The following is a 17,046-nucleotide window of genomic DNA, read 5'->3' on the forward strand; positions in this document are numbered from 1 at the left end:
ACTGGAAGTTTCCAGGGCAGCTAATGATCCATCAGTTAATACATTCCAAATAAGTTTTGGAACAAATTGAGCGTCGACTGCCTGGAATTCCCTCGTGAACTCCCAGCTACTTAGATTGTAACCATCTGAAATGTACAGTATCTTCAATTAGCACCGGAGATCTAACCACTATCTAAACAGACTGGAAGCAATTAAGGATCATTAGGATCGATGTTAACGTTCGGCAGTAAAAGGCATGGCACAATAAAACACAGCCGATAAGAATCACATAAGAGATAAGATATGAGAGACGCGAGGGAAGGGAGGAGGAAGAGGGAAGGAGGGAGGGAGGAGGAGTGACACGCATTAGTGTCAGGAGTTTATAGAGGTTATAAACTACACACAACTTCCTCAACATTTCTTTCCCTCTCTTCTACCCTCTCCGGAATTCCACCGTCTCTCTCAGAGCCTTAGGTTGTGCTAGGTGAGGTGTGCGAAGCGTCCTGCTTTCATTGACACACACACACGTGCCAGGAGAGTGAGTGAGAGAGATGTAGCGAGTTAATCAGTCATGTATGAAGGTGGTCTGTAGTGACAGATTTATCTCTGTTCCTGAAAGACAGAATAGTGTTCTGCTGTTCCTACTGACTGGCATCTCACTCAGCCAGGTACAAACACATACAGAGAAACACACAAAAATCCTTTACACCGATGTACATGTTATCAAGGCTGGTATCCTCCTAGATAGCAAGAATCTCTGTCACACATTTTCCACATATTGTAAATGTAAAGAATGTCAAATAAAATAGTTTTTACAATTTTTAAAAACCTTGAACAATAAACGGATAATAAATGCAATTTGAAACTTTTAAACTGCATCGACATCCAAATAACTTCTTCCTATTATTTGGATAATTCTCCAATTAAAACCAACACATAAAGAAATGCACACACACACAAGTGACGATAAAGGATTCCAGCTAAAATTAAACCCAATCAAAATAAATAAACAGAGACGTGTGAGTTGAGTGCTGTTTACTGTCCACACTCATTACAACAGGCATCTTCACACATTTTCTGAGCTTTGTTAATCCTGCCTGACAGAATCGGCACTTTTGCCCTAAGCGCCGCTGCCAAATAAAACACAATTGCAACTCGCTGGGTGTCTACCTGCCTGCCAGTCTGTCTGCACGCCGATGCACAGACATGTTTGTTTCACCTGAACGAACATCAACTGATGAGAGGTAGATGTGAGTTGACAGACAGAAGAAAGTTGGGTTAGTGTTTCATTTCTGCAACACACTGCTGGAAAAAGAAGGAATGAAAAAAAGATAGGATAAATGTAAAATATAGGTAGTTGGAGAGATACGGAGAAAGAAAACACATTCGTTAGTGCCTCATCTCTGAAATTTGATATTCAGCTTGACGTTGTGTTTTCCCCTCCAAGCTAGAAAGTGAATATAGCTGTGAACATGCAGCATCACACGAAGCCAAGTTGAAGTAGTGAGGTCCAAGTTTCCCAAAGCCTTTGTTATGACTATTTTGTGCCATCATCAAGTTAAGCTTTTGGAAACGCGGGCCAAGATCCTACTTTCAAGAGTCAAACGATCAGAGACTACCAACTACCGAACACACACCTTCTATAGGACAAAACAGATCCAGGAAACCACAGCACAGCAAAAATCCAACCCAGACCTGCAGCCTCTTCTTCAGGCTGCACTAGAGCTAAGACTAGGGAGGCCATGTTACCCCTGCACATGTAAGGTAAGCATGGAGAGTTAGTCCAGTGCACTGAACTAGAAGCAAAGAAGTGACTAAATGAGACACCCCGAAAAAAAAGAAGCACCAGACTTGGGCTAGGCTAGAGGTCGGAGGTTACCTCCTTCTGATTGAGCTCCAGCCAGGCAGTATAGAGCGGGAGGCGCAGAGCCCCGCTGGAGTCCACCAGACTCCCCCCTTCCTGGGAGAGAGACACCGTGAGAGAGAGGGACACCGCGTTAGACACCGACAGCCCCACAGCCGAACCCATGTCACCATCTATTAAAACTTACAGCATGTCTATTTCTATATGCATCAACCACAACAAGGAGATTAACATACACATCAAATGAAGCAAATAATGCTGTATGTCTACGTATCCAAGCACAAGGTTAGAAAGCATGCTTGCATGTGTGTGTACAGAAGCACACATGTGGAAAGTGTCAAATGTCAGATTTGTTACCCAATTTGCCCACAAAATGGCAAGACAAACGCAAGACATTTCCTTTGCGCCAACTTCAAAGACAGATTTCCCACCAGCTCGCACAATAGGCAACAACTCAAGCACTGGGCTTCAGACAAAAGCATCTCTGGCAGATTTACATCACACAGCCAAGTCCTTTGCAGGTGAAATTTGCAGCAGGAAAAACACAGGGAATGTTCAGTTGCCGGGACGACAGAGTGAGTTTTAGTTTACATGAATAAAGTAAACCAAAAGTCTTAGGTCGCATGGTTCAAGCGCAAACAATGTCTCTGCTCATACAGTGTATTTTCTGTTAATAACTTCCATTCTTTAAAGCGAAGGGTAGCGATGGCCGTGTGTTTCTTGTGTGCCATGATAACCTCAAGTGAGGTCTGAGGAAACGTGCGTCAAGAAGAACAAAGAATAACACGGCCTCTTCCTCTAAAAACACTCTCTGCAGGGGCCTCACCTCCAAAATAACCAGTTAACCTTTTAAAAACGCACTTAGCAGAAAGAAGCACACACAGACTGCACTATCACACGCACACACATGCACACACATACACACAGAGAGACACATGGTTGTTAGGCGTGGTGTCACGGTCCCTCTGTGTCGCGCAAAGCGCATCTGATCACAACACACACACCCACACAGTATTCTCTGTTCTTACATACACCGGAATAATTGTGTGTGTGTGTGTGTGTGTGTCTGTGTGTGTGTCACACCATGTTACACTACCCTAATAAGGCATGTGTGTGCCTGTGCCCTCCACTATTGACAATAAGACACAGTGGAAGAAGCTCTCAGCACTGTACTCCCAGAGCAATTTTCCACTGTGTGTGTGTCTGTGTGTGTGTGTGTCTGTTTGTATGTGTAAAGACGTGAGTGTATGACTGTATATCAAGCTCTCCTGCAGACCCAAAAGAGAGTAAGAGAGAGAGGTCACAGTTAGACAAAACACTTTGGAGCCTTGGATATGTTTGGTTTTGACTGGATGTCCATGTGCTTATTGATGCTTAGACCCACTCAAAATTGCTGCTATGAACTTCTGCTTCACTGCAGAATGTTCAAAGCAAACCAAAGAGATATCTTGAAGAGAACCAGAAGGCGAAAGTGAGCTCCATTATTCCCAAACTCATCCTCTCTCCTGAAAGTGCTTGCCGTTATCCCTTTAATCTGAAAATGTTATCTTATTATTTGCCAGGGCAAGGTCAGGTGAAGCATATGGCGGACCTTCATGTGCTCAAAACTGGCCTGTGCTCGACCCAAACTCTGGCAGAGCTGACACAAATGAGAACATGCTGGCAGTTAAACCTCGATTGACACTAAATTGGGCTTCGTCTGCGGTGGCTGGAGTCATCCTATCCTTCCCTAACTGACATCAGCTGTTGTGTTCTATTTAAAAGGGGTAAGTAATCTACTAATTCATGCTCAATGTAAACAGTCCCGGAGTGAGAGATGGAGAGAAGCAACAGAAGTACAAAGAGCGAAGCTTTTGGCGATAAGAGCCAGTAAAGCCTGTCTGGGAATGCCGTTTAGCCACCCTGCTGTAAATATTGGCCGGTGCGACGCCATTAACATGTCAGGCCTGTGCGAAGTGTCAAGAATCAAGCGCACAGGCACGTGATGTCGGCAGATATAGGAGAAGACTTGCTCTGCTTTGGTGAACTTGGTAAAATGTGAATGATTTCTTGGAGGTTATTACAGTTTATCCAACACTGTGGCTCAGAGGTAGCTGGTGCTTTAGTCATTTGTCTCATTCTTTATTCTTGATAAAAGTTGCTTGGTAAAATCTCATTAAAACCTTCTAATTTATTGACTTTGTGATCACAGACAAGCCATTCAAAATGTCCACAGAGCAAGTGAACGACAGTCACGACTTACAGTCATGATTTCCACTGACATCCTGCCCTGTGTCCAGCTAAAGCACATCATTTCCTGTAGTGAGTAAACATCAAAAACTGCGGCCTCCTGCTGCTCCGGGGATACCCATCTACGCTCCTTGTGTGTGTGTGTGTGTCTGTGCAGAGTGTAAGTGCGGGTGTTTCCTGTTAAGCTTTGCATTGCCGACACAGGCCAACTGTCCTTGAGACATGACATCAAGATCAAATAAAGCAGGAATTTCAAAAATGTCTTCATCCTGCCCCATCTATTGTGCAACATCTCCATTAGTACTAAGACCCCCCCCCCCCCCCCCACACACACACACACACACACACACACACACATACAGCAGCTCTCTATTTGATTGGCCCCCAACAGATGCAAACACAGCACGCAGCTTTTCAACCGACCCAGAGCATTACAACAATGACAAGTCCATGACTGTTGTCATGCCAACCCTCCCCTGACCTTTGACCCATGTTTTTAGGCAGAGGCACCATGGCTATTCTGAGGAGGAGGAGAGGCTTTAAAGAGGGGCACCAGTACAACCTCAAACCGCCCCATCTTCTGACCTAGTAAATCACCCTCTGTGTGTGTGCGTGCGTGCATGTGTTTGTATGTGTGTGTGTGTTTGTGTGTAAGAGTGTGCCGTTAGGACCGTTAAACCTTGTCTCGTGGGAGGGAAAACAATATATCAGTTACCACTGGCCAAAATCTCTCCATCTCTTAAATGCTTAAACCCTCTAAACAAGATAACATTTCCACATAATTGTAAAGCTATATATGTAAGTGTGTGCGTGTGTGTATGTTCATGGGTGTGTAAGAGAGGAATTTGGATCGAGCACATCATAGCTCCAGAATGGGACTCTGAATCTTAAATCTACCCTGAGTGGGCTATGTCAGCAAAACCAGCTAAAGACAAGTGTGTGTGCGTGAGTGAACATAATGTATGGACGCCTTAATACGTTCCCATACATTCACATGTCAACGCATCTAATCTATAGTGAGAGCATTACTGCTTTCTGCCGTATACATTTCCAGTAATGCCTCCAGCGACTGATCCGCGATCAAATTACAAACAGTGAATCTTACTTCTGATCATTCATCAGGTGAGGGAAAGATGACCTTCTATCAGTACTGCAGTCACCATGGAGCTAATTTAAATGGAATGTGTCACCAGCCCTGCAAATCATGGGTCTGAATTGAGGCTGACATTGGTGGAATGCAGCCATCCAAACCTTCTGCTTCCATGTGCTCAGAATAATACACACACTGCTATTGCTGAGACCAGATGTGTGTGCATGTGCCTGTATTTGCATGCAACGGCTTCCAAAACCTGTTCCCATGAAACAGAGAGTGAAGACAGGAATTCCGCAGCAAAATTAAACAAACAATAAAAAGTAAACAGAAAAACTGTGATGAAGTGAAAAAGGAAGGGAAAATCTGTTCGGACGGGCACTGTGAAAAGTAATCTCTGGTTTCCACGGTGATGCCCCAACAAACACATGAGACAAATAAAACAGGAATGGCTTCAATGCAAACTGCGAGTACTGAGCACATGATACCTGTGGTAGTCAGGAGCCTCGCAGCAGTGTTAACAAAGCACTACAAGGGTTGAGCCATTGTCTCTAACGTCATTATCCTGTTGAGAGGCGGCAATGTCAAAGAGGGAGACATGTGGCCTTAATATGCCGAGAACAATAGGTACAGATGCGACCCTGCAGCCAACACGGTAAAGTCGGGAACAACTGATTCATCACCTGGGATGAATGTGTCCCTGTCAAGGCGATGGTGTGTAGACGCGGTGTGTTGGGCGAACATCCTGTGAAATCTGAGAAGCTGTGCATTGTCACTGGTTACCCTTGGCTGATGTATAGGCCAAGAAAAAAAGGCTGGATGTCTTTGAGTCAGGCCGGGGTGATGCAGTGGTCAGGCAAGGATACAAGGAGAGTCAGGCATGTAGGAAGGAAAGAGGAAAGGAGGGAGGCAGACCGTAGAAAAGAAGGGAAGGAAGGAAGATTGTTTCCTTTGATTGAAGCAAAGTACTGTGTTGAACATGCTGCCCTATTAGTGTTATAGCTCATGAAAAGGACAAAGACAGGACTAGTTCTGTGATGTTTCAACTTTAAATTATTCTGAACTGTGGATTATTAATCTTTGTCCAGGTAAAACTAGGCCCAACTTCCTATTTGTAATGCTATGCTTAAGATACATCCAACATGGCTATTTCAGCCTCGGTAGACACTGACGAGCCACCACTTTTGTCTCATGTGACCATAACCCATACATGCTAAAAACACCAGTGTTACCTTGTTGCACGTCTGATTCATATTGTTACAACAATGCCCGCAGGCTGTGGAAGTTTGCTGGAAAACAACACCTGCAATTCCCTACAATGTAAGCCGTTCTGATATAATATTACCACTGAAGTTGATACATGAGCTACGTTATGAAATAATCTCCCGTCTGTTTTTGAGATTGGACGTAGCATAGAGGCAAGACGACCAGCGTGGGAACGTCGGGGCGGATCTCTTTGGACCCCGTGACACCGCTTTGTGATTCAGATTAGATTAAATTGGATGCGAGTGTACCATCTTGAAAATAACATTGTTTAGGTGCTGTGTTTTAATTTCACAATTCAGAAACCCGCAAGAACCACAGCTGTGTCTTGGTCAGCTCAGCATGTTGAACTTTTGACCTCTGCTGTGCTGCTTTCGTAATGGCTTATTCACACAGAGCATTCTGTCTGTAAATTTGCCTGCATATTGAGTGATTGAGGTGTGTATAAATGAAACCTCGAGCAGAAATCCAGGACAATATGAAACTGGAATGAATGAATGAATCCTGGAATTGTTAATCCAACTGCATACCATGGAAAAGTCTGGCAGGGTGGATCAAACAAATCCAGCGAAAGAAGATAGAGGCCCTTAAAAACGTTCCCACCTATATATATTCGAAAATCTGTCTAAAACAGTCTTGAGGCTGATCTGGGGGCGTGAGTAAGTGGAGTGTATGTCAAGCTAGACAAGGGCCATGAACCTTTACCCTCCCCGCCAATTAAGCAGTTAGGGTCAATGCCCTGGATAGCTTCAAGGAATGATTTGATACACTTTGGTTCAGCAACCTTCAACCGCGTGAGAAATAAGCAAATTGGGCCCCTGCAGTGATGATTACAGGTAACATTAAACTATGATCATTGATTCGTCATCTAACTACTGACTTTGAATGTAATGAAGCCGTCCTATAGTGTACAGACCTTCAAACAAGATGTCACTTGCCTGTACTTGACTTGAGCCAGACAACAGAGAGTAAGGTAGCTTCCAGTGAGCAAGACTCTAGGAGCACTCTGAACTCTAAAGCAAAGTTTATATTCAATGATGGCTGCAAAATGTATGTGAAAATGCAAAATTCACCTCTGCAACAATACAAACCTCTCAATAATTGACGAGATATAAACTTTTTACACCATTTACACTCAAATGTAAGGCAAACATCAGCATCTCATATTTTACCCCATTCGTTTTTAACTCCTGAAAGGATAATGAAAAAGAGAAGAGAAAGATCAGGTGCGAAGATATATAGTATAGATAATCAATCTGCTGGAGGACCAGCAGCTGATCGATCTGGTTTCTTACCTTGTTGTAATAATGGAGCTGAATGGAGTGCCACTGACCATCGCTGACGCCACCAGGGACGAAGGGGGCCACTGTAGTCTTTGTCTCCCCTGGATGACGAAGGAGAGAGGAACGAGGGTGTAAGAAGAGGGACAGAAGGGAGCAAGAGTAGAGCAATAAGGACTTATCAATACTACTGAAATCTAATTAACAATGTTAATTCACGAGAACTGAAGAAGGGAAGTGCTACTAATGCATTAAACAGACAGGGTTTTGTTCAGTAATCATTTCAGGAAATGAGTATGGCCTAACCTGACATACACAAACACACACGTACACACACGCAAACAAGCATGATCATGAATCAAATTGTTAGATGGCAGCAGCTTTACCGAAGGTTTACTCTGTTTGCTAAAGGAAGGAGCAGCCTGGGCAGGAATCCACTGCTCTGGAAATCAGCAAACACTGAAATATGTGTGTGTGTGTGTGTCTTTGCATGTGATTGAGAGAGGTGGAAAGAGTTTATAAGTGATGTGTGTGTTTTAGTGTTTCAGGAGAGAAAACTCAAACTGTGTGAGGAAATTCAGATTTGATTGCACATATTTACAGCATGTACCTGCAAACAGTGATAACAAATCAACACACTCCTCTCATTAAACTTGTGTTATGAGTGTTTATCACATGAACTTGATGACTCATGCATAGTTAGTCATATTCCTAATTTAAAGTGAGGCACAAGATTTTGGCTTCACTCCCAAAATAATCATAATGGACTGGATTCCTGCTGTATGGAACCATGGGAAAGTGTGTGTGTGTGTGTTTGATTTGCAGACGCTTTGTTATCAACGTTACGTGATTAGTACCGCATATAAGTGAATATTTGCGCATTGTGCATTCATTTTGAGTACATTTAGAGGGTCAATTCGTTCGTACGAGCATGTACGTATGTATGTGTGTGCGTATGTGGGTGTGTGTGGCGTTACATGTCTGTGCTATCATTAATCAGCCTGACAGCTCTCTTACTCTCTTTGAGGAAGCAGCTGCTTTAAAAACAGCAAAACACACCCATTCCACGTACCTACACACAGACACAGACACACAGGTATATTTGCACTACTACCACACACACACACACACACACACACACACACACACACACACACACACACACACACACACACACACACACACACACACACACACACACACAATGATAAAACTATTTACCCCGGCGTTTGTGAAAGTCACTTTAGGGTAGACTGCACTTACGCCTGTTTTAATCTACCAACACGAGGAGCTGATATTGACCACAATTACTGGAAGCGATATCCACCTTCACACACACACACACACACACACACACACACACACACACACACACACACAGTGCAAAAGCCTCACCTCCAGAGAAAGTCAGCTGGATTTGCTCGTCGATGATCTCCAAGGCGATGAAGTCGTGTTTCTCGTTGAACCTGCCGTTGTAGAGCAGCAGAGCGTTCCTCTCTCTGGTAGCGAACCTACAGTGAAACACGTGGTTTTTCATGATAGTTTGTAATAAATTGTTGAGGTGGAGGTCAGGAATATGTTACCATGAATAAATATGTGGTATCTACTTAAAATTACTGGTAAACAGTGTGTCTAAAGGTGGCAGAAACCCTAAGAAAGTGCCCCTTTTGTTGTCTGTGGCTATGTTTTGACCCCAGGTGGTCCAATGTGGATCTCCAGGATGGAATTTTAACAGTTTTTCTGAGCTCGAGCTGGTTTTCTGTCACATTTCTCCGCACCTTTCCATCTCATACAGACAGGAGTCACAGCGTTAAAGCCCGTACAGATAACTTTACGATGAAAGAGTTCTTGAGGAAAAGCTACTTGGAAAGGAAAGGCAGGATGTGAGAGGCAAAAAGCCGGTGAGCCGTGGACAGGAAGCGGCTCCCCTGCTTAAGTGGACACATGCTGCAGTGTAATCACGTGGAAATGAGCAAAAATGAAAGAAAAGAATACACCGACGTACGTGTGTGTGCTTGGACGGGGCAGAGTGTGCACGTGTGGCTGGTTGGTGTGTGTTAGGAGTGTAAGGTGAGGGCACAGGAGTCATTCAGCAGATGTCAGAGGGGGCAGCCAGGCAGGAAGGCAGGGCGGCTGTAACCAAACACTGATAAGGGCGACCCATCACACAGCCTTTCCTGTTTTCACCCGACCACAAACCTTTCTCACCATCATTCTGCGTCTCCATCGACTCATCTCACCTATTGCTAAAAATCCAGAGCTAAAACTCCTGCCACACGGAATATTTGCAGTGTTTGTGTCTGTCACAAACTCGCTTAACCAGCATTATTTTCCTCCAGCATTTTCTGAATGTTTGAAGATCATAAAACCAGGTCTCTTTGCACACATTTCTGCAAATTCTCTATGTGTGTGTAGTGGAGTGAGTGTTTATACGGGAGGAGGCAATGCGAAACACAATACAAAAGTGTGTACATGCCTCGGCACGCCCCAGTTGACACACTTAGCTGACTGTGTTTATCTGTGCAACTCACCGCACTCCCTAAATTACAGTTTACTACACACAGTGCGACAAGTATCACAGTGGTAGTGCTACTACAGCAGAACAATTCATGTAAGACATTAAAAACAATTAAAATACCTATTAGCCTGCAAAGTTTTATCGTCAAAGGACAATTCCAAAATGTTTTTTCCTACAACTGTAGCAAGGTAAAGCCAGTTTGGCCCAGCAGGAACTCACATGAAGGAGACAGTGAAGTGGAACCTTTGCCTCAGGCCTCTGAAGGTGATGAAGGAATGTCCAGGGAAGCTGCGGGTGGTCATCTCACAGTAGGGCTTCTCGAACTCTCCGGTGGGACACTTGCACCTGAAGCCGCCTGCGAGCTGGTTGACGCACTCGCCGCCGTTCTTACACACGCCCGGCACGCAGCGGCCCGACGAGGCGTTCACCTCACAGTGCTCACCTGGGAGAAAAAAAGTTTTGAGGGTAACACATTAAGAGAAATTTTCAATGTAGCTTCAGTGATAAATCGCTTGTCATCATCAATTCATTGACATCTTCTCTGTGAAGCATGATGGGCACTGATTTGTGATTTCCAGTCATGCACAGATATAAAACTAACAAACGTCCTGATTTGGAAACTATCTTATTTGTTGTAGATCCCCTCTTAGACATCTGTCACGAGGAGCCAATCTCCGACTGAGCCTAAGCAGCAGCTGTTTATTGGCCTTTTCTGGGAAGCAGCTACATGGTAATTTGGCCATATTTGGACAGAGAAAGAGAGAAAGAATGAGAGATAAAGAGACTGGGAGAGAGGGTAGAGACTGGAAGACACGCGCAAAGACTAAACAGAGAGTGAGAGCAGAACCTTTTAGCCAGTATTTTGTTTTGCAGCAGGTATTATCATCTATTAGGGTGATTGCAAGTAGAGAAATTTGTACTCCAACTAAAACCTGACTTTTGCTGTTTGTTGACTGATCTGCTAACTATCTCAACAATCATCTGAGGATTAACCCCGACTTCCATCTTGGATCCAAACAGATTTTCACATTGTGTCAGGCACCGAGCCAGACCCAGGTTCCTGCTTCTGCTTGTTGAAATTCCTTCTCTAATACACACCAACAGGTATCAGTCCGACTGTAATGTTCTCTGTGATAGGTGTCTCTTTGTCCCACAGGGCGTTTACATGTCAACTTGCCATCCAAGCGAGGTTTTGGAGGTACAGATCTTGCTGCTAAGGACACACAGACCCCCCCAGAACCACAGCCTGGAACCAGGTAATGGCCCTTCTCTCCTCAGTGTAATCCTTTTTCGAGGGAGAATTATAAGTATCTGTTTCCCTGTAATGCAGGAAACCCAAGGAGGTCTGAGCAGGACCTGGCTGTCATCAGCCCCATAATGGCCCCTGATGGGCCCTGACTATCTCGAGTTGAACTGTGACCTTCAAAGGGGGAGTCGGAGGTGTGGGTAGGAAAATATGAGGGCTGAATGGGAAAGATGGACTTGGAGAGTGGGAGAAAAATACGAGCGGGTGCGCGTGAGTGACAAAGCCGGGTACAATCAGGTAATTACATCAGATAAGGGGGAAAATAGAGGAAGAGAAGGAGAGGAATGATAGAGTGGAGGGAGGGACGGAGAGAGGAGTGGGATGGCGGCTGTCACAGGCTCGCTAGGCTCTATTAGCGAGAGACAGCGAGGCGGAGAAATCTGCGTATCGGATGAACGAGGGGGAAGTATGGGAGGAAGATCACTGACATTCGGAAATATTTTGGAAAGTGGTTTCAATGGGAATGGTGAGCGCTTCCAAGTCTTCCCGAAGCCCGTCTACCATCTGTGCAAGTGAGTGACTGTAACTCAGAGCTCCTGATCAGTGACTGGTCTATTGAGTCTTGGCCATGAGAATGAGCAGACAACTATATTTGTGGCCTGTGAAAATTGAAATTGTTTCATTGATCTCAAAGCGTAATTTCCCAAAGTCTTTTTTACTTCTGATTTCATGGATATATGAGCAAGAGAAGAGGTTATATTACCTAAAAATGGGATAGAAGGATTGGGGATTACAGGCGTGGAATTTCCCTGAGATAACATTTATTCTGAATAAAAACAGGCTGATCGCTCTTAATTCATGGTATTAACGTCATGCAGAGTTTCAAAGACAAATGCAAAAATTGCTAATAAAAGTTCAGCGAATGGAAAAGCGATACTTGGGCTAGATCTGGTCGGACCGGCTAGCTGAGATTCCACACACCTCTGTACAGCCGTAAATCCTAGTGTACATGTGCACTTGTGTGTGCAGCTGCATATATCTATTACACAGCACGTTTTCCTTTTCTGCACCAGGGTCAACCGCAATCTGACGACAATGGCTGATGAGAGATTTTACAACCTGTCAGAGCAGTTTTCTGTAACTCATTAAAGCAATCGTGAAAGGCCACCTCATACTTAATTATACTGTGTAGTCTTTAAGGATAAAAGACTCCTGACATCGCTTCACTGAGTAAGGCTGAAGGAAAGCTTGCGGACGATCTACCAAATAAAATAATTAGATGTGTCAAAATCAGCATCAAGATTCATTAACAAGTTGAATTTGAAAGAAATATCCATTAGTAATTGCTTTTGAAGACAGATTTGTCAACTTCTTTTGTCTGACTAAATCTGACCAACTTACCTGTAAAGTCTTCCAGGCACTCACAGGTATACCCTCCCTCTCGGCTCCGACACCGCCCGTTGTTTTTGCAGGGCCCTGAGTAGCACAGGTCGATCTCAGTCTCGCAGTAGTCACCGGTAAAACCGATAGGACACCGGCAGCGTAGTCCATTGATGGGGTGGATAGGCCGAAACAGAACCGTCTCGGAGGCGATGAAGGGAGGCGAGCTGTCAAACTTCAGCACGGACACACACTTCATGTAGTTCTCACAGGGCTCCCGCAGGCAAATGTTGTCGTCAAATGGCAACACCTGGTGAGGAGTAGATTTAGAGTATTTAATTCAGATTTCAATTCATCTTCCGAGTCAGCAAAAGTAAATCTCTAAGCAAACGCCAGCCAAAGCAACATTGCCATGGTCTTTACACTAATCTAGGACGTATATGTTTTGGTGCTTATGTGTGTTACCTCCTGAGAAGATATCAGCCTGAGCAGAGTCCTGTTGAGATAGATCTGCTCCTGCAGCTCCTCAGAGGGGAAGAACCTCCCTTTGCCCTGCGTGCCCCCCGGCTGAAGAGCTGAGAAGGTTACGTTGAGGATGGAGCCTTGCACGTCCGTGTCGTTTTGGATGTTGAACACGAACACCGCTTCCCGCTTTGTGGAGAGCACGGCGGCCACGCCCTCCAGAAAAAGGCTCAGCAGCGGGGAGAGGAAGCGCTCCTGGGACATGTTCTCCAGTCGCACAGTGATGCTGTTGGTAAGCATGTCATCGGTGATGATGGTGACACGCAGGGTGCAGAGGGCCACAACCGTATGGAAGCCATCTGAAAATAAAAAGCAGATAGATAGATTGAGTATTTGTACATTGAAAGCTAAAAGTAACAACACACAGAAATCAGCAGTAAAGACAAACAACACATTCGCATTCAATGTTTTCTGTAACAGCGAATTACAACGACAGGTTAGGCAGTGAAACAAACTCTGGACTCCTCATTTCACTAAGACAGTGAGGGACAGTGAGGGAGGGTTGCTCACAGGACTGAATCCAAAATGTGTTTATTCAACCACGGTCTACTAGTGTAAGGTCAAAACCACTTTTTCTTTTAACTCTACAGTTTCCAGATGACTATCAGAAGAACCGCTGGACTGTATCCTTAAACTCAAGGCCATGCCCAGCTGGATCAGTGCGTTTTGTGATACAGTGCACATCAAACATCCTCATTTAATATTTAATAAAAATTACCAACCCACGTAGACTACAAACACTGGCAAAATAAAGGAAAAAATTATTCTGCGCTACAGTCAGATCCTTTGTCTCCAGATTCTACATATTAAGTGTTTAGAGTGGAACATTTCGTCACTTAACCGTTTGAAAATGATAATCGCTGAGTGTTTTCATTGTAACTGTACACCAAAGTCAAACTTGTTAAGTCAGTTCTGCCCAAAAGGCAAACTGAATTGGCAGGAAAAGTGAACACGAGTTACTTATCCTTGAATCTAGTGATAAGGAAATTACATGAACATGTCTCCCATGACTTCAGGAGCCACATGGCAGCCATTGTACGAGTTCACGTCAAGTATAAACCTGGCATCAGAGCGCATCTGTATCTGCCTAAACCTTAAAGCAAACCTTTCCCTCCCTCTCTCTTCACTGCAGTTTGACAGCTTGACTTGGTTTCTGTGTAACACTTTTGCCGCTAGATTGACTTAAGTGGTTGCCAGTAGGTTTAGATTTTCGGCCTGATTCAAGCCCTGGCTGGGTGTAATTGGATCAGATTTCAGCCTCTGGGGAGGTTTGGGTCTGATCTCATACCTACGGCTGGCTCTGCTGTGAGTTCTGGTGTCTATGGAGGGGAAACAGAAGGCTATAGGATGAAGAGGGCATTGGATGGGTGAAATACAGCTGGCAACAGGTGGTGGGGCCAGATGAATTTGCAGGGGGGGGGATAATACTGTTGAGGCGGCAAAGAGAGATGGGTCGGGTTGCAGACTTTTGCTGTGCCGCGCTGTGTTCTCAAGTGTGCGGTGTGTGTGTGTGTGCCGCAGATGCCCTGTCACTCTCACTCGCAGATGAGGTCACTTCTCAGGACCTGAACATGCCCTCAAAAACACACATACACACACACGCACAAACACAGTCAATCAGCGGAGGGTGTGGACAGGTCAGCTCATCAGGTTGTGACGCGAACAGACTGCTAACCAGACTAGTGGTTGGTTCCCACAATATCAGAGAACATGGCTCAGTCAGTGGTACTGACATGGTACAGACATAAGAAAATGGGAATTTACAGGCAGCCAATGCTCTTATTTGCTTACTCCAATTGGACAACCTGGATTCCAAACGGCACAGACACCGAATAACATACTTACAATTGAGCACACGCATTACCAAGTCAATCCGCAAGACACTGACATTAAGTAGCAGCTGTTGGATGCTGGGAGGCTGAATATGCCGGAATGGATGTACTCATTCAACACAGTGCCAACAGACAGAGTAACTGTGGGCTACTGTGTTTATCTCTCTGTGGCCATCCACACCTGTCCCTATGCATATGTGTGTGTGTGTATGTGTGTGTGTGTGTGTGTGTGTGTGTGTGTGTGTGTGTGTGTGTGTGCCTGGGAATACATCGGTATCCCACATGCTGCCAGAGACACATTAGCGGTTAGTTTACACACATACACACAATGTATAAATGTGTGCAGGCTGTATGTAAACTTAGCCGTTAGCTTAAATGCTAAACGTCTGAGGTAATACTACAGCTATCTGCCAGCAATAAGTTTTTTTGGCATTGTCACGGGCCAAATAGAAACAATGGCGTGACGGGGTCTGGGTCAATACACTGTATACCCCGAGCTATGGTTTTATCATTTATTATTTATTTATTAGCATTAATAAAATAATATATAGAAAATACGGAATGCAAATGAGTTAGGTCATGAATGTTCAGCCAATGCGAATACATTGACACTTTCATACTGTATCGCAATGAGACGTATGATAATGCAAAAATTAGCATGTTTAAGTGCAAGTTACAACGTTTTGCATATTTTCAAATAACTGAACAGACATTAGCATACTTGAAGCTGCACTGAGGCTGAAGCACGCTACACGAGAAAGCGACTGTTCTTAAGTTGGTATCAGTAGTTGTAGAACATCATATCAAATGGGCGAGAAACCAAGTAGCTCCTGACACAATCTGTTAGCGCTGGCTTAACTAAACACAACAACAGCCCGTTAGCTGACATTCGTGCATTCCAACACTTAAACCCATACACCCAAACGTAACTTCTGACAGTGGAAGTACTACTCAGTGGCTTTGGCAGGGCTGACTGACAAGTCTGATACTGTACCTCGTCACCTATTCTCATACACTTTAAACAGCAAGGTAGCTTATTAACGTCAACTTTAGCATTATTAACTTTACAAAGGAGTGGTGGGAAAAGTGAGGGGAAGACTTTCAGCACGTTTACATACATACTCATTATCAATGTTTTGTTGGTATTGCAATATGGGCAAAAATGTTTAATACGCATGACTTGACGCTCAATCAGTTTATGAGAAGTATAGCTGGTGAGGAAAGTTATAACCAGAAATTTGAAGCCACTTGAAAAACTGTAGGAAAAGAGAAAAACATTGATGGAGCAGTGAATTGTGGGTCAGCAAAATCACCTTTCTTTTCATAAAGACCTCCTCTGTGTATGCCTGCTTAAAGGACACAGGAAGGGAGCAGTAAAGGGCCTTTCCATTACATTTGAGGAATTTGACCAGCTGTTGCCTTGGCCACCATACTCATACTTCTGGGATTATCATTATAACCCAGAATCCCATCTGAGTAATAAGTGATTATCAACCAGGGCGTAGAAGCCAAAGAATTAATAAATATATGAAAAAGTGTTAAGGGTTGAAGACACTTTTCTTCCCTCTTTGAAGGGGCATCGCATCCCACACTATTTATAGAGGCCACCAGCTGCTAGAACAGGCCCTGACACACAAACATACACAGGATAGTGACGGGCAGAATTCTGGAAAGGGTGTGTCTCAGGCAGACGCCATGGAAAAAGATCCACTATCTCTCTGTCTCTGACACAAACAGACACACACACACACACACACAGACAGAGACTTAAGAGGGACTTATTCCGACAGAGGGTATTTTGATAGATGACCCTCTAAGTACAAGCAAGAGCTGGGAGTATCAA

General features: G+C 44.3%; 1 protein-coding gene across 3 annotated transcripts in view; it reads right to left on the reverse strand.

The window, feature by feature from the left end:
- Positions 1 to 17,046, reverse strand: part of celsr1a (cadherin EGF LAG seven-pass G-type receptor 1a) — a 70,912-nt gene that overhangs the window by 26,026 nt on the left and 27,840 nt on the right. For all 3 annotated transcript variants that reach the window (XM_076152137.1, XM_076152119.1, XM_076152128.1), the window contains exons 2-6: positions 13,315 to 13,670; positions 12,871 to 13,159; positions 10,443 to 10,665; positions 9,101 to 9,216; positions 7,721 to 7,809 (exon numbers count right to left, since the gene is read on the reverse strand). In XM_076152137.1, coding sequence (XP_076008252.1) covers positions 7,721 to 7,809; positions 9,101 to 9,216; positions 10,443 to 10,665; positions 12,871 to 13,159; positions 13,315 to 13,670 — 1,073 coding nt within the window. The remainder of the gene's footprint in view (positions 1 to 7,720; positions 7,810 to 9,100; positions 9,217 to 10,442; positions 10,666 to 12,870; positions 13,160 to 13,314; positions 13,671 to 17,046) is intronic.

The sequence above is a fragment of the Genypterus blacodes genome, unplaced genomic scaffold, assembly GCF_046128005.1.
Source record: "Genypterus blacodes isolate CSIRO-AG114 ecotype Tasmania unplaced genomic scaffold, CSIRO-AGI_Gbla_v1 ptg000007l_1, whole genome shotgun sequence".
NCBI lineage: Eukaryota > Metazoa > Chordata > Actinopteri > Ophidiiformes > Ophidiidae > Genypterus > Genypterus blacodes.